The 18,154-nt window shown below is 42.8% G+C and overlaps 1 protein-coding gene across 1 annotated transcript; it reads left to right on the forward strand.

Annotated features, from left to right (window-relative positions):
- The first annotated feature begins 1,282 nt into the window (after window positions 1-1,282).
- On the forward strand, window positions 1,283-17,465 carry rint1 (RAD50 interactor 1). Its single transcript, XM_004082990.5, has 15 exons — window positions 1,283-1,589; window positions 3,048-3,173; window positions 5,385-5,500; window positions 5,616-5,789; window positions 5,870-6,007; window positions 8,924-9,098; window positions 9,420-9,530; window positions 10,697-10,922; window positions 11,560-11,697; window positions 11,775-11,869; window positions 13,012-13,116; window positions 13,718-13,938; window positions 14,218-14,398; window positions 15,356-15,474; window positions 17,105-17,465. Exons 1-15 carry the CDS (start codon window positions 1,392-1,394, stop codon window positions 17,322-17,324), a joined length of 2,343 nt encoding a protein of 780 aa, XP_004083038.1. The 5' UTR covers window positions 1,283-1,391; the 3' UTR covers window positions 17,325-17,465.
- Window positions 17,466-18,154: the final 689 nt, after the last annotated feature.

The following is an 18,154-nucleotide window of genomic DNA, read 5'->3' on the forward strand; positions in this document are numbered from 1 at the left end:
TGCAGAGACTAAAATTAGTATTCATATCTTTTTAAAAACACATCACGTATTTCTTTTCCAGGTACATTTTGAACTCTTTTACCTTATTATTTTTAGACATTTCTGAGGGACTATTCAAACTACATTCCAATTCATATCTGAGACAAAGCAATTTCAATAAGACATAATAAATGGATGAGTTATAAGACCACACTCCAAATCACACAGAGCAAATCTTAAAGTTGAAATACCTAAATATAGACAGCGCGTGACTGGTCCCACCAGAGACTTGATCACTTTGGACCACTGCTAAACTGCAACAAAGAATGCATATTGCTCTGTTCCCAGAGCTGCTTCAGGACTTTCTGAGTCTAGTCCATCTCATTCCAGCTACCGAACAGACGAACAGAGAAATCAAAGCTACAGCCTCAGATCTGGATGAACTGAGAGATATCAGTTTTTGTAATGATGCATTTGCAGACCAAAACGTTCTGCACGTTCAACACCAACAAACCACAGTTCAAAACTACCGTAAGCTGAGGGGACTTCCCCAAACTATAAAATATTTAAAGATGTAAAATACGTCATTAGAAGCTGTGTCTGTGCGTGCAAGCATGCAGATATTTTCCTGCCAGTCAACGACGATCACGTCTGCATCTCTAGTCGGAAATCCACTCAGTGCAGACAAGAAAACAGACAACATTGTGCTGAGTTCAGCACTTGTTCAGTTTACAGCAAGCGAGCACAAGAGTTATTGCCAAACACACATGAATATAAAGAATCAAGTAAATGCAAAATCAAAGAGCATACACACCTCCACATTCCTCATTTAAATAATCAATTAACTTAATTACAGATGTTGTTTGAATTAACTCATCTAACTGCTGAGACAATCCTGTAGCTTGTAGAATTATACTTTTTCACCTTCAAATTTGTATACAAATCCATTAATATTAAAATTTTAATACGTTTCTGATAATCTTTTGAAAACAAAGTGAATAAACATTTATTTTCATTCTTTAATTTATTTAAACATTTAATAAGCAATGGGATGCAATATAATTGTTTTTGAGGGGTTCCTCCTTTTAGATTTATAACAGAAATAAAAAAAAGATAACAGAGTAGAGTTAAGAACAAACAAATAAAGAGAAACAAAGAAAATTCAAATTATGATACATGGTAGGTATTTACCCAACACACACACAGGCACGCACATACACACATATATGTGTGCATAAATATGAATATAATTAGTTTTAAATAACTGACACTCAGTATTTGAATAACAGTAGTTCGACACATGGCTGCAGGATTGAGGTCTGGGCGGCAGGGGGCACTGACGAGCTTTTTCAGACGAATGGCTGCAGCCTCGGTGAGACTCGAAGAAGAACTGAAGGCTACGTCGCAGCAGCATGGCGGCTGCAGAGCTGTCCCCGAGTCCGGGTTTCCCCCCAAACCCTCCCGGTGAGGTTTTGCCCGAAGCCCCGGGGAGCCTCCGGGACCTCGGCCTGGAGGTCCTGCAGCGGGAGGCCGGGGAGCTGAAGAGTCTGCGCGGCGTTGAGGGGCTGCTGGAGAGGCTGAAGGAGGAGAACGTCGCCCTGGGGGAGCAGGTGAGCGCCGCCGGTCTGTTTGTAAACAGCTCGGGTAGAGCAGCTGTGGACCTGGTTCTGTGAGAGCCGAACACCCGCTGCCTCCAGCCTTTGAGCAGCACACTCTTGGACGGTTTCAGAGCTGTCAGCTCTAATGACAAAGACATTGATAGTTAAACAGAAGCGGATGATGAGTTCACCTGAAATCAGGTACGGAAGCGCGCATGCGTGGTTCCATCTAATGGCCTGCAGATGTCAGAGGAAGAAGATGGTTCATGAAGAACTTTTTTTAAATTCTATTTTTTCCTTTAAACTATATAATTGTATTTTCGTGGGTTAAAACTGCTTTTCTGTTTTTAAAGTAAGAATTCGTGGTTTTATTGGTTAAAGTCTGACTTTAGTTTAAAACAGCCGTTTTTATTATCAAATAAAACTGGTTTTAAAATATAAAATGTTTTTTAATCTAACCGTGTGAATCTAAAACATAAGGGGTCAGTGATGCTGTCCTCTTTGAGCAGAAGAGATCGGTTTGTGGAAGGGAGAGTTTGGTGGCAGGGTTGCCGTGGAGACACCTTAAATGAGGAGGAGGTCCTGTCAGTGGAGTCGATGGTCGTGTCCTCAGGCTGTCTCTTTGGAGGAGCTGAGGAGACCTCTGCAAGGAGGATGCATCAGCCTCTGAACGTCCAGGAAAAGGCTAAAGCCAAAGTGACTTCCAGCTGTGTTTTGTTCCTCAGAGCAGATGAAACGTGTTCACACTGTTGGAGGGAGTCTGACAGGAAGTTCTCTTCTGGGAAACTGGTTCATGACGCGTTTTATGGCTCTATTCTGGCTATTGTTCATTCATTGATTCATTTTCTACCGTTTTGTTCCTTTCGGAGTCTATCCCAGCCACTTGCGGGCGATGGCAGGGTACACCCTGGACTGTTCGCCAGTCTGTCGCAGGGCCACAATCACACACCCATTCACCACACACCTAGGGACAATTGAGCTATGAAGCATGTTATTAACTATGACCTGTAATTAGTTAATCTGTTTTCAACCAAACCCTAATCATGTCTGTGAAAAGCCTCATTTTGAGGTATTTTCATTTAAATTTATGACGACAGAAAAAGATCAAAATACAACTAAAATAGTGACTTTCTGAAGTTTTGTATCATAACAAACTTCCAACCTTTACTTTTACACCAACAAGGGGTATTCATTATAATTAAATCCAATTAAAAGAACTTAAACATCAGGTCTAGAGTGCTCTGATTGATCAGTAGGAGCACTTTTCTGTGTTATCCAAAACATGTATGAGATCTTCCTGTTAACTCTACATTGACATACTTTATTCCTCAGTTTAATTTACCAGAGCCAGCAACTCGTCAAGTCGCTTACATAACAGATGAACTGTTAGTGTGCAGGAGGACATCTGTGAGGGTCTGCATTTGTTTCTTCAGAGCATCATGACCAGAGGAACATGCTTGTGTGCTGCAGGTCCTGACCGTGAGCAGCTCCGTGCCGCCGAAGGTCTCTGCTGCTCTGTCTGCTGCAGAGGAGGCCGGCTGCAGCCTGAAGGAGCTGCTGCAGAGAGAGGAGCTCATCTCCAGCAAGCTGCAGCAGGTAGGTCCACAGCCCCCCCATCTCAGGAGGAGACTCGGACTGCAGCTGTCGGAACCACAAAGCGCCTCTGAGTATTCCTGCAAAGGTCAACGATCAGCTTCTTACTTCAATGAACTCCTTAAAGACCCACACCAATGAAAATAGTATTTTTGGTGTTTTAACATGTTCTTGTAGAATTCTTCTGATAACGAAGGACCTATATTAATGAAAATGAACATTAAAAGTACATTTCTGAGTATTTATAATGTTTAAGTCGTTGTGAATCAGGAGCAGAGGAAAAGATGCTGTTTGAAAAAAATCCTACTTGTGACGTAGAAAATACGCCAGAAGCTCCCTGCTCAAGCTCTATGTAATTGGAAGAGAAGAGGGGCGGGGTTGTTTTCAACTAACAGTCCCCCCAACAACTCAGAGATGAATTTCTGGTGAACTCCTGCTACTCTACAGAAAGTATGTCCTAGAAAACGAGTCTTTTTTAGATTTCGGCTAAAAACGGCATCATCATCATTAAAAGACCACTGGGAACGCTTTGAAATCAGATCAAAAGATGATCAGAGTGAGACTTAAAAGGAAATTTTTCAAATTAAATCTTTTTCCTTATTTAAACCAATTTCTTATGCTTTCAGACGTGTTTTATGAAATTAAATACAAATCTTAAGTTTCTCTGCTGAGAGTAATAAAAGCTTTTCCAAGTGTTATTCCATTTAATAATGTTCGTGCATTTTAAATGGGGTCAAATGGGGGCCGGTTTAGCTCGTGCTGGGTTGCGGCACCTTCCGTCCGTGAAACCAGGGTTCAAATCCAGGCCGCTCCCTATTCCCCTCTCTGCTGCTGTGCCGGTCCCAAGCCCAGTTGGATTGAGAGGGGTTGCGTCAGGAAGGGCATCCGGCATAAAAACATTGCCAAGTTAACCATGTGACCTTCCTCAAGGGAGGGTTGTTTCACTGTGGCAACCCCTGATGGGAGAAGCCAAAGTAAAAGAAGATTTTAAATGGGGTCAAATGAGGATCAACTTAAAGTCCCACTCTGATTATTGTTTGATCTATTTTCAAATCGTTCTTTTCCAACTGTCTTTTAATGACGATTTATCTTTTTTTTTATAGCCAAAATCTAAAAAACTCATTTTCTAGGACATAGTTTCTGCAGAGCGGCAGGATTTAATTCGAAATTCACCTCTGAGTTGTGGGCGGGACTGTAAGCGCAGAGGTAAGCCTCTGCTTATATCCCATCATCCCTTTATTTAGACGCACTCCCGCTAGCTTACAGCTACCACAACTTTAAGCTAACATTAGCGATGCAACAAAAACGGTGAGCTATATCGTAGCAATCCAGTCGTGAAGTTTGGATCCACATTCCAGCTCAGACGAGAAAAACAAAGACGTTCATGGATCTATTTGTCTGCAGGTGGATGCATCAGAATGGAGCAGAACAGGGAGACTGTGGCCCCGCCCATTTCTCTATCTACGCCAGAACTTAGAGCTTTTTCAAAACAAAATTTTTTCATATGCTTCTGATTGTCACAATTTGAATAAAAAAATACAGTTTTAATCTTAAATTTTTTTTTTATATATGTCCTCCATCATGAGAAAGAACATGTTAAAAACGTCAAAAACACCATTTTCAACGGAGTGGGTCTTTAAAGTGAATTAAAAACCAGATTAGAATTTGAAAAACAAAATTAAGTTTAATAAACAGTTCCAAATGTAAAAGTAGATGTTGTATACTTGAAATAGATATTGAAAAGTTGAAAAAAAAGTGCATTTGAAGAAATACTGAAAACCAGATGAAAGACTAGGGTCTGAAGTGGCGTACTGTAGTGATGATGCTCCCCCAAAATGTGGTTCATCAGAGGAAGGACGGCACAGGCGGCGCCAACAACAGACGCTGTTGCGTCACCATAACCTCTACCACCAGATGTCAATCATAGCCAATGGGCTCAAAGCCCCACATCCACATAAAATTAGGCTCAACTCCAAAAATTCTAACTTGAGGACGGAACGTGAAGAGGAAGAGAAACGAAAATACAAAACAGCAGCTGTTAAAATAAAAATCATTTTCTTTTGGCAAAAGTTTAAGGATTCTAAGTTTCCAGTATTTACCAGAGATTTACTTGGAAAGAGCAAGAAGGATCCAGTAAACTCCCTTAGTGCTAAATGTATTGCTTTCCTAAAGTAGAAATGCGGTATTTTTTGTAACTGCATGTCGCCTTTGCAGCATCTGCAGGAGGCGTCGCAGTGGATGGAAGATCTCAGCCGGGTCTTCAGCCAGGTTGATCTGATAGAAAGACCCATGAAGTACCTGCAGTGCCTGCAGCACATAGAGGAACTCAGGTATTGTAAACATGGAGGCTTGTGGCCCCTGACCCCCCCATAGAGGTCTCTGTGAAGGGGGGGGGGGGGGGGGGGGCTGTGATGGCTCAGCAGTGAGTGTGTCTGTGTGTCGCAGTGCTGCAGTCCAGCAGCGCCTGATGGTCAACAGCGTCTGTGAAGCCATAAAGGTAGTGGACCAATTGGCGGCGCTGGACTCTGGACTCAACCACTCCAGCTGTTCTCACCTGCAGAAGTTCCTTCGAGAAACTCTTTGTTTCTGGCACAACATCATCAAGGAGCGCCTGAGCAGGTCGGCCCAGTCCACCTTCACGTCCAAAGGCTCACTTCTGGGATGTTAAAGACTGAACACCTCTTTGCTTGTCTTCTTAGTGAGTTTGGGAAGGTTCTGACTCAGCTTCACTGGCCGATCATCTCGCCGAACCAACCGTTGAGTCCTGCTGCCAACTGTCCGGACAGCAGCAGCCAGCTGGAGGCGCTGGTGGCTCAGCTCCTCGCCCTACAGGCCTCGTATCCTTCCACAAAAAAACATGTCTGGCTGCTCCCTCTAGGGGGCGCCACAAGAAATCCTCCAACTCTCTTCTCTTCATCCTTCTCACTCACTCCATCCATCCTGATGTCTTCCTTCTCCGTGAAACTCCTCTTTGGTCTTTTTCTAGACCGGGGGTGCCCAAATCCAGGCCTCGAGGGTCAGTGGCCTACATGTTTTCCAAACAACCTGCCATTGAAGCTCCTTATTGGCTAAACACACCTGATCCAGGTAATCAGCAGCCGATATGGCAGGGTTTCTGGAAAACCAGCAGGACACTTAAGTTATGGAATAAAATTCATCTCAGAGTCAAAACTGGCGCCCAGATTTTTCACATGCTGAGGCGTTTTGTCAATTTTTAGTTTTGATAAAACAATCTCTCTCTCTTGCCTACAGAACCAATCACTAAAACATCTGTTTTGTCCTGGTTAAGCTGTAGTTCTCTGCCATCCATGACTTAATGTCTGAAATGCATTTTAAGAGTATGTTGATTGACTCTTCGTCATCAGGAGACAAAGCGATGCAGAGTTTATAAATGCCACGCCTCCTGATGATGTCCCCAAGTGGCAGCATATCTAGATTAAAAAGCAGTGGGTCTCAAATTGATCCTTGGAGGACCCCACAATTGATTTCAAAAACCTTTGAGGAGCATGTATCCATACTTACATAAAAATTTCAATCTGTGAGACAGGAATAAAACTACTTCAGAATGGTTCCAGCTATGTCTAAACACCTCAGCCTGTCAAGTAAAATACTGTGATCTACTGTGTCAAATGCAGCCCTCAGATCCAGTAGTACCAGGACTGAGAGTTTCTGGCAGTCAAGGTTTGATCTAATATCATTTACTATCCTAACAAGGGCCGTGTATGTGCTGTGGTTTCTCCTAAAACCAGATTGATACTTTTGAAAGATGTTATTTCTGTTTAAAAACTCATTGAATTCGATTAAAACTGTCATTTTATTTAAAACTCCACTTTACCAATTTACTTAAAATGATAAGTTGGATACTGGTCGTAAATTTTTATAGTTGTTTGGATCCAAATGACTCTTCTTCAGAAGAGGCCTCACCACTGCCGTTTTAATGCAACAGGGAAGACACCTGTCTGAAGTGAGTCATTTACTATATTTAAAAGCTCAAACTCAAAGAATTCATAAAATGTTTTTAACAGTGATGTGGGGATTAGGTCTAAAAGGCAGGTGGTTGGCTTTAACTGGGAGAAAACATGACCAAATACCACAGCATCAACCTGGACAAAACTTTCCTGTGTTTCCTCTGATGAATACAATGCTATAGATTCATTAAAAACAACACCTTTTTGAGTTAAAAGACTAGGTCTAATAGCATTGATTTTACTCCTGAAGTGGTCTGCAAAACTCTCACAAATAGCATCTGATGTTGGTATGGAGGACCTCTGAGAATCTCTATTAGCTATAGTATCTATTGTTTTAAAGGGAACTTTAGGGTCATTTTTGTTTTGTATAATTAAGTTTGAGTAGTGGAGGGTTCTAGCTTTTTTTATTGCATGACTGTACATTTTTTGCTGTTTTTTAAAAATGTAATGATGAACAGTTGATGTACAGGGGGTCTAAGAGCAGGGATGCCCAGTTTAGTTTAGTCTTTTTAGTTTAGTTTAGCCATTACCCATTGAATTCTATGACTTTATTTTGTTACCGGTATTGAGACGACTATTGTTGTAAATACTGGGCTATATTAATAAAATTGAATTGAGTTGAATACAGTTCATTTAGTTTTACTCCACTGCCTCTCCGCTCCCCTGCATTCACGTTTCATGGCTCTGATGGCTCCGTTTCTCCAGGGTGCTGTAGCTTTAGTTTTCACCGTCTTTGACTCAGGTGGAATTACAGCATCAATGTCTGACTGTAGTTTGTTGTTAAAATGTTCAATCATACAATGCAGGTAAAATCTGAGCGGGAGTTTGGTGTAAAATATTGATCAAATTTGCAGCCACATCAGGAGTTATGTATCGTTTCCTCACAGTTCTCTCTGGAGCTTCATGTCGAGTAAAACTAGTGATATTAAAGAATACGCAATAGTGATCTGAAACAGGCATGTCAACAACAGAGGACACACTACAGACCATAGGTAATTAGTGTGCCCCCTGTTTTTATCTCCCCTGGTAGAAAATAAAAAGTAAATTTTAGTGGGGAAGCCTCAGTGAGAACAACAGGAGCATCAGTACCAAGCCAGGTTTCAGTAAAAAAAAGGCAATCTAAGTTGTTATCTAAGATGAGCTCATTCACAATAAAAGATTTATTTAAAAGAGAGCAAATGTTTTAAACAGCAAAGGTGAAAATTATGTGTGACTGCAGATGGACTTTTTCATCTTTTTTATCCGGTAAGGTGTGAATGTGACAGAGATATCTGACTGTGAAGCTGGTGGTTCTGAGCCGGGGGTGTTTCTGCTTATATGAACTGGGATGTGTTGTGTGATAGATGTGGCTCCAGCTTAAGATGGATTCTGGCGGTGGTCCAGTCCATGGTTTACATCACCATGGAAACACGAAGATGGTGCCCTTACACCTCCTCCTTAAGTCCTTTGTAACACCTACAGAACATCTCACCGCTGTCTTGCACGACCCTAACATTCTTCTGTCCCTCGAGACTTCCTCATGGAAATCCTCTCTGTAGATCCTGTCGTAGACTTTCTCTACATCTGCAAAGACGCATTTCAGCCCTACGTTTTCTCGTAACTTTTCAGTTTTATTCCTCTGTAGTTACTACAACTTTACACGCCTGCCTTCTCCTTAAAAATGGACACCCACCAAATACGGTTTTATGTTTGCATTTAGTCAGTTAGGAGACGTGTTGATCGTCATAAAGGTTGTCACTTGAAAGATCAGGATTGTCCGGCTCGTTTCTTTAACTTTCACCGCAGTGACGACTTCATTTCGCAGAGAACCTCTCACCAGCCTGTGCAGGTCTCGTCTCCACCTCCACCTCCACCTCTGGCCGTCTCCGTCTGTCTGCCTGTTCAGATCATGCTGCTGCCAATCTGCAAGAGGTTCCGATACCACTTCTATGGAAACCGGCAGACGAACTCCCTCAACAAGGTATCTGCACTAAAACCTCCTGCTGGGATTGTGTTCACACACCACCCAGAGCAGATTTAACGGAGACGGGAGATGAATAACAGAGAGAGCTTCCAAAAGACGTCAGCTCCCAGGAAAAGAGCACGAGTCTGTAAATATTCAACCCATCGTGTCAATGGGGTTTCATTTATGAGGGACGCTAATGCAAGTGGCAGAAAAGAGTTCAGTCATACAGGGCGGGGGGTGGGGTGGGGGGGGTCTCCTTCTAGACAGGGCGAGGGTGTTCATTGGTTCAAATTGAAAGTTGTAAAAACCTCGTACTGTGTTTGTGTCCCTCCTCAGCCAGAATGGTACCTCACACAGGCTCTGATCTGGATGGGCAGCAGCGCAGCCTTCATGGAGGAGAAGATCCAACCCGTGTTTGACCGAGCCGGAGCCGCCATCAGCGCCAGGGTACGAAGTTCCCCAAACAGAGACACGTTCATGAAGATGTTGCTTTTATCCTCAGTCAGTGAGATGATTCAACTTGAACAGTCAAAATTACTGCAGGAACAATAATGCTACCATACGTCTGTCTTTGTTGTCTTGTTAATATTATTACATTTTAGTACATTTTCATGGTTGTCTTCAGTCTCCTGTTTGTGTTGGAGCATAAAATGCAGCATGAACATTTTTGAAGAGAAAACTGACTGGATTTTAGGTTAGAGTTTCTGAGTGTTAGGAGTCTTTCTGGCTTTTAGCTCTTTGTTAAGTAAAGGTGAGGCCTATTTGTTGGTTTTTGGTTTGTAAAGCAGGTTAAAACTGTACAATGTCGCCCTGTTGTTTCAGCTGTGTGTGCTTTGTGTGTTCATGAATGCTGCTGATTGTTGTGCTTGTGGGTTTGTCTGTCGCTTTTGTGTGGATCACCTGTAGATGTGACTGAGCTTTTGTGAAACACAAAAACTCACACAGTTCACTTCTCTCACCTAGTAATATTAAGCTAAACCTCACCTGTGAGAGCGTTTCTGTGTGCACACGCGTGTGTGTACTCACTTGCGTGTGTTTGTATGGGAAAACACCTGTGTGTGTGTGTGTTTTTGCACCTAGGTTTTTTTGTGTTTGTGTGTGTGTGTGTGTGTTTTTGTGTGTGTGCACCTGAATGTGTTGGGGTGCACCTGTGTGTGTTAACACCGGTGTGTGTGTGTGCATACACCTGCGTGTGCATGCACCTTTGTTTGTGTGCATCTGACTTGAGTTTTTGTGCATACTCACTTGCGTGTATGAATGTGTGCCAACTACCTGTGTGTGTGAACCTGTGTTTGTGAGTCTGCACTGCTGTGTGTGTACAGACCTTCGTTTATGTTTTGGGAAAAAACACTTCTATGTGTGGGTGTTTGTGTGTGCAGTCCTTTGCATAAATATGTGTTATCTAACCTGTGTGTGTAAGTGGGTGTTTGCAGGTGGAGTTGTGTTGCGGCCTGGTGTCACCTGTGTGTGTTCACCGGTATTTGTGTGTCTGCACACCTGTGTGTGTGTATAAAGAACTTCGTTGGTGTGTGGACATACACACTTGTATGTATGCGGGTGTACTCCTGTGTGTGTTTGTGTGCACTCTAACCTGTGTGCGTGTGTGTTTGCAGGTGGAGTTGTGTCGCGGCCTGGTGTCTCTGGTCCAGGAGAAGGTGGCTGCTGATGCTCCCAGAATCCTGTATGATGATGCCCTCTTCTGCCACCTGGTGGAGGAGGTGCTGCAGTTTGAGAAGGAGCTTCGAGGCAGTCATTCCTACCCCTCTGCCCTCCCTGGACTGCTGCACATCCTGCTGGAGGACGCCGTCCTGCAGAAGTGGCTCGCTGTGGAGAAGAAGAGTGAGTTCTCAGGTGTTCCTGACTAAACGGTGGCTGGAGCAGCCTGAAAAAAGATCACAGTGACCTGAAATGCAAAATACTTTAAGTTGTAATTTATCTAAAGACAGGATGCAATATAGATTTAAAACAATATCAACATTGATTTGATGCTTTTTCTTCAAATATTGCAGCAAATAAATCTTGGTTTTTCTAAATGGATATAATGCTGATTATAATCATTGTAGTTCCACTTTTGTGTAGTTTTAAACTCTAAAACACTTTTTTTAAAGGAAAAACTGGTTTGGAAATGAAACGATTAAAACAGATTAAAGTAAAAGCAAAAAGACAAATTTCACTATTTCAATTCAGATTCAGTTTAAAAACGTTTACTTTAATTTTTTTATTTCTATTTTGAAATCAGTTTTGTTTCACTATAAAAAACAAAAAAAGAATATTAAAATGATCAATTCTTACTTTAAAAATAACAAAATAAAGGAAATCACATTTTCTCAAATCAGTATTCCAACTTTTAGTTCAAATGCATTTCAGTCATTGAATCCTGGTGAACCTAAAACACTGAAATCACTTCCCCAAACAAGCTCCGCCTTACCTGTGCAGGACAGACAGACAGACAGACAGGTGTGACCTGTGCTTTCAGTGGCTGTGGAGAAGATGGACGCCATGCTGTCCACTGACGGAGCGTGGAGCTCTCAGTACAAAGACATCAGTGACATGGACGAGCTGAAGGCTCCGGACTGCGCTGAGACCTTCATGACGCTGCTGCAGGTCATCACAGGTGAGAACCCTGCTTATGTTTTGGTAGCTTTCACTTCTCTGAAGACTCCACCAACAGAGACCCCCGCTGTTCTGCAGAGCGGTACCGGGCCCTGCCCTCCCCGTCTGCGCAGCTCAAGTTCCTGGAGCTTCAGAAGGAGCTGGTTGATGACTTCCGAATCCGACTGACACAGGTGAGACCGTCCCTCTGTCTACTCCAGACTTTAAAGTCCCACTCCCATCATCTTTTGATCTAGTGGTCTTTTATTTATGATTATGCCGTGTTTCAAATAAAGAAATACTCAGACAGGCCTTTTTATCTTAATTCTCCATACATATGTCCTCCATCATGAGAAAAATGCTACATGAACATGTTAAAAACCCAATTTTTAACTTTTTTCTACTTTTTTGACAGTTCGGAAAAAAACCTCTTTTTGCTTGAAGGCGACCCACCACAGCCAAATCTTTATATGAATGGATCCATATCCAAATCAGGAACTTGTTATTTGATAATTAGCTTGTGATTTAAAAGACAATCACAGTCCTGTGCAGGAACTTCACACCTGAGGTGGTGGAGTTTATGAGTTGAAGAGAAATCTGAGAAATGTTTGGTTTGAGCAAGGTTCAAAGTATTTAACGCAGTAATGTGAAGGAAATGGAAGAAAGCTCAGGAGTCCGTCATGTGAGGTGGATTAGTGGTCCTGGCTGCCCGGATTCTCCAAGCAGATTGAAAAAAGCGCAAACATTAGAAGGAAGCATTTGTGGTCAGTTATTTCACCACTTATGCTATGTTCACACTGCGTGTTCTTGCGACCACTTCCAATGAAAAGTCACGTGTAGCTACACTAGTTTTTTAAGTCAGTTTTGGGGCTCTACGTACAAATCAATCAGGGACTCTGATTTGGTAGTGATGTATAGATGACGTCTTTTTCAAAACACATACGAAAATCGATCATGAAGGAGAAATAAATGATAGTGTAATGTCTCCGACTGCAATTCTGTGACACCAAGTCTTTCATATATCGGAATAGAGCTGTAAAAGACAAAATAATGAAGCTAGATTCACCAGATTTGCACCTCTTTGACACTTTGCACCAAGCCTCTTCCATCTAGTATCGTGTAGTGACAGTTCATTGTGAACAGCGTATGCTAAAAGTGTGTTCAAGAACCTACGTTCGGCGCATGCTTGAACATCACATGTCGGGGTGTAAGTAGCATTAGAGCTGCAGAAAGGTTTTTATCTTCAGTAATTTACCTGTGTCTACGGTCTGCTATGAACACAACATGCTCGTTTTTTTTTTTAAGGTTTGAGTCCCTACCTTTTCTTGTTTTTCAGGTCATGAAAGAGGAGTCTCGATGTCCACTCGGTGTCCGTTATTGTGCCATCCTTAATGCCGTTAACTACATTTCCACCATCCTGAGAGACTGGGCAGACGACGTGGTTGGTGTTTTATTGAAAAACTCAATATAACTGATACTTTGCCTCTGAGATAACTTCTTCAGGTCGACTTGAAACACCAAGAATTTACAGGAAAGCAAATAGGAAACAAAGCAACACGCTAGAAAAAACAGCAAAAACAACAGGATTTTTATTTGTAATAAACAAGTTAAAATAAATAGTTATAAGGGGAAAATTAGCCAACAGAACAAAAGCCATGTTTATGTTTATTCTTGGTTGTAAAGTATTAGATTAGTACACAGCACCAATGATTTCCAATTCTATGAATTTCACAAGGGGAACATTAATTTAGAACAAGCTGCACATCTGTGCACCGGTTCATCCCGGACGAGCCCCCAATTCTTCTGCAGAGGACTCAGACTTTTCTCAAATCTGGGGCCACGAACGACTGGCACCGCTATATGAATTCAGAATTTGTAGCATGCAATCACACCTTGTATGTCCATCAGTTGATTAGCCTGCCACACTACAGGAATGATGGTAAAACTGTGCTGATACTGCATGTCGGCTGTCTGTGAATCCGGATTTTATCTCTTTGGGTTTTGTCACTGCCCTTTCAGCCGTGCATCTCTTCCTCCACCAGTTTTTCCTGCAGCTGCAGCAGGCGGCGGTGTCGCTGGGTGAGGACGAGGTCCTGGGGGGCCGCAGCATGATGGAAGTGGGTCGCCTGGCTTCTTTGGAGGGATCTCTTTTTGATGGACTCCTGGCTTTGCTGGACCGCTTGAAAGGAGACATGCTGGGAAGACTGCTGGATTTCCTCATGAGAGAAATCTCAGAAAAAGCCAAACCCTATTGTCAGGAAAGGTGAGACCTCTCCCCACTGATGACCTCTGAGGCGGAAACAGGGGTTCACCCCACGGCAGGGCCAGCCAGGACATGCTTGAACGTCTGGTCTCTGACCTGCTGGTTTCTCTGGCAAAAGGCTTAAAATCCCTTTTATTTCAGTTAATTCAAAAATGATTACCCCACATCTCAGGATCCAAAAAGCCTTTTTACTGTGCAGATTGCTGCAGTTTACAGAAGACCACCAAGGTCTGAAGTCCGTGAACATGTGCTCTGACTTTTACCCTGTCCGTCCTTCAGGTGGTTGTCTCTTCCATCCCAGCAAGATCAGTCCATCATGTCCCTGTCGGGCTCGGCCTGTCCCATGATGCTCTGTGTGCGGGACAGACTGCTGAACCTTCATCAGGTTCTGAGTCTTCCTCTGTTCCAGCTGGCGTGGCAGGGCCTGGCAGAGAGGCTTGACCATTTCCTCTACCAAGATGTAAGACGTGAACGCCCTCAGATGCCTGCGCTGGTCAGGATGGGGGGGGCTAACAGGACAACAAAGATGGGAGCATTGACAAAAGTTTATGTGGAATTGATCTGAGAAGGAAACAAAGCAATGAATCTGTTTACTAAAGACATATGGGCTGTGAAATGAGCATTTAATCCAAGGGGGGGGGGGGCATAAAATAACCTAGATAATAAGCATAGGTTTATGAAGCCATGTTTTTTTTTAACCCTATCAAAAGCAGAATGCTTCTTCAACATTAAATGAAACACTGACCTGCATGAGCCTTTTGTCTGGAAACACTGTTGGCCGCTACGTACATTTTGAGCGTATTGCACGGATGAAAATTGGTCATACGTGAATATACGTGGAAAAGGGAGAACAGTTGTGGTCTGTACGTGAATTTTTTTTTACAGATGTTTCACAAATAACCCACGGAAGAAGTATGAAGGAACCACGCAAAGAACCCAAAAATCAACGTAGAACATGAACCGTGTGTGATTATTGTGCTCTTTGAATGCAATCCATTAGTGATTCATGCATTAATGCACATATCACATTAATTTTAATGTGATATGTGCATCGTATACATAATACAAAGATTTTACATTGGTGTTACATGCGTGAAAGGTCCGTTAAACATACGAAGAATGGACGTAGAAAGTCACACTTGCATAAAATGTATTCATTAATTGTGTAGAAAGTACATAAAATAAGTATAAACTGCATAGTTCTCAACCGACCAATAATTCGAAACAGCTCAAAGCTGAATTCACGTTAAGACCAGTCAGCCGAAACCCTCCATGGACATCTACGCACAGTGACGGATGACAAACACACTTATGAATGACGTACATCCCGCAGGAATCACAAAAGACAGACATTTCATACGTGACACTGTGTGATATGGCCTAAAGACCGATGATGTGCTTTCTCTCTCTGTGTCAGGTGGTCCTGTCCAATCACTTTAGTGAGGGAGGGGCCGCTCAGCTGCACTTCGACATGAACAGAAACCTCTTTCCTCTCTTTGGTCATTACTGCAAGAGGCCGGAAAACTTCTTCAAACAGTGAGTGCCGCTGGGCCTCCAATGCTGCTTGTATTCACTTGATCTGAACCAACAGGAACACTATGACTGTAAACCAACAAATGAGAAGGTTATTGCTTTTATAATAGTAGTTCGAGTGTAAGGACAGGAAATAGTGATGGCTTTTTTTTTTTAAACTAGAAATAATGTATAAATTATATATATATAAATTCCTTCACTCCTCACTACACAGTGCAGCATATAATGCGTTCGCCATTTTTCAGTGCTGTCCAAACCTACAATTCCCAAATCAAGTGCCCAAATCTCCCAGAAGTCTGCAAAAAAACAGTGTTCATCAGTGCTCACTAGATCTGCAAATATAGAACATCCATTGCTTTTGAACAATTTGCGTGAAAATAATGTTATATTAATAAACCATCAACGTTTTCATCATTGGAACACAGTGGATTCATAAATTTGTAATGAAAAACTTCGTGAAATCGATGACGTCATATTTGCCACAAAAAAAACGTGAGCATGGAGTCCGCATTGCCTTAAAATCCAGGTCACTGGATGTCCCGCACTGTTTAGGCTTAGTAGTTTGTGAGTAGTGAAGGAATTCAGGCATAGAGTGGGAGTTACCACTTCTTTTCCATCCGTCAGGTTCTGATTTTATTCCCAATTTAAAGCGTGAATTCTTTTGTCGGTATCTTTCAAAAACTCAAATGCTTAGTTATGAATTTTGGCATAACAAGTGATGTGAAATTAACAAAGTAATACAATTACTTAAAAACTGTAAAGCTACTTTTGGCCTAAAGCCATAAGGATGCTGTGGGCTTTTAGGTTGTCAGAGCCCATAGGGGGTCTTAGACAGGAGGGTCGCGGGGTGGGTCTTGCAGTTCCCTTCAGGCTTGTGCGGCCGCATGAAGGGGCATCATAAAAATGGAATGTACCATTGTCGTGTGTTTGGTGAGTGTATGATGAAGTATACGTAAGGCTAAGGGAAGATACACGCACGTATGACGTACGAGTGATGCCGTCACACTCCAGTCATTAGGAAGGTGCGTGCAAAGGCTCCTAACTGACAGATGCTGCATGCAGAGGGTGTGCATGTAATACGAAATACTCGTAGGACGCCCACACAAACTACCCTTTGATTGTCTAATATCTTAAATTGGAACAGTCAGGCTGCACGCGAGGATTGCGTAACGGGCACATGAGAAGCACACTGGAACAGCACTTATGGGCTCCTTTTGCAGTGCGCAAGGTTTTGGGGGGTTAAAAAAATAAATGTACGACACGCCTGCGTTTCACCTACTTCACCCATATCTACCCTTACGTGTTGTTTACATGTTTACTACGATCTGTCAACCGCAGCATGCCTGTAGTAAAAAAAAGTCCATGAACATTTTCACTCTACGGGCTCACCAAACGGTCTACAGCTTTAGTATTTTGTGTGGGTCACCTGCGCCCCGGACTGGTTTGCCCATGTTTCGTAACAACCAGTATCCACCAGTGAGGACAATAGCTTCTTAAAGTAAATGGATCCCTTGTTTTTTTTTGGCCTTTGATCCAGTTAACCTGTTCAGTGGTGGTCAAGTTAATCTGCTGACCGGTGGTCAGGCTTGTTTGTTGACGGATGGTCAGCTTTGTGTCTGTCCTGTCGTTGCAGCATGAAGGAGGCCGTCATTGTCCTGTGTCTGAACGTGGGCTCGGCGGCTCTGCTCCGGGCGGTCCTCAAAGAGTCGCAGCAGGAAACCAGAGACAACGAGCGTGACAGAGCGGCAGATCCGCCCCCTGAGTCTGTCCTCAACGAGATGGGCGTTTACTGCTTAGCCCCCTCAGACGTGCTTATCCTGCTCAACCTCCGAGCGTCCTGGCCTGGACAGTAACTCTGAGGAGCACAGACATGCTTCACTAACCTCATGTCATGACTTCCTATTATGACACTTTAATATGTATTCTTTAAGTAATACAATGATTACAGATATTTATAGATGAATACGACAATAATAAACTCTGGCTTTGACCGATTTTTGTTTGGGTTCTGTTTATTCTTTTTCTGTTCATTAAAAAAGTTGGGGGCTCAGACGTGTTGAGGGCTGAGTTTGACAGCTGACAGGACGGTGATTACTGATGGAAAGCACAGCTTTAAAGGAGGCGGGGCTTAGACTGGAGTGAACCGAGAGGACGCTCTGCTTATTCCTGATCTGCATCCACAGCTTCCCCGCACCACTTCAGCACAGTTTAGAATCAGAATCCTTTAATATCAATTTACATAAGAGGCTTGTCACAATGAAATTACAGTTATGGATTTGCTCCACAAACGCTTTCCTCGTCAGAACCCCACCCCCCCTTCAGCACCATTGTTCTTTAACAGCTTCCTATGAGGAGTGGCTGCCGTGGTGGGATCAGCTGATGTAGCGAGTAGAGTCAGACAAACTCACCAGAACCCCAATGACAGAAAAAGCTCTTGTGTTGAATGACCGTCAGTTGAGAGCCTGTCAGCAGTTCTGTGGTTTTGCGGGGCGTTCGCCGCTGTAGATCAGTCAGAAAAGAGAGGGAGGCTGTGGGAAAACAGAGGGCCAAGCAGACATTCTGGTGCCTCACCTCAACAAAGAGCCAAAAAGAAAGATTTAAAGACCCACTCTGATCATCGTCAGATCTATTTTCAAAGCATCCCCAGTGTTGATTTGATTTTATTGATTTATTTCAAGCATTG

This window comes from Oryzias latipes, chromosome 23 (genome assembly GCF_053564925.1).
Source record: "Oryzias latipes strain Hd-rR chromosome 23, Olatipes_Hd-rR_3.1".
In the NCBI taxonomy this organism is placed as follows: domain Eukaryota; kingdom Metazoa; phylum Chordata; class Actinopteri; order Beloniformes; family Adrianichthyidae; genus Oryzias; species Oryzias latipes.

Coding starts and splice junctions, on each gene's coding strand:
- rint1 (XM_004082990.5), top strand. CDS start 1,392: ATGGCGGCTGCAGAGCTGTCCCCGAGTCCGGGTTTCCCCCCAAACCCT. Junction 10,923..11,559: donor GCTCGCTGTGGAGAAGAAGA/GTGAGTTCTCAG, acceptor CTGTGCTTTCAG/TGGCTGTGGAGAAGATGGAC. Junction 11,698..11,774: donor GCTGCTGCAGGTCATCACAG/GTGAGAACCCTG, acceptor GCTGTTCTGCAG/AGCGGTACCGGGCCCTGCCC.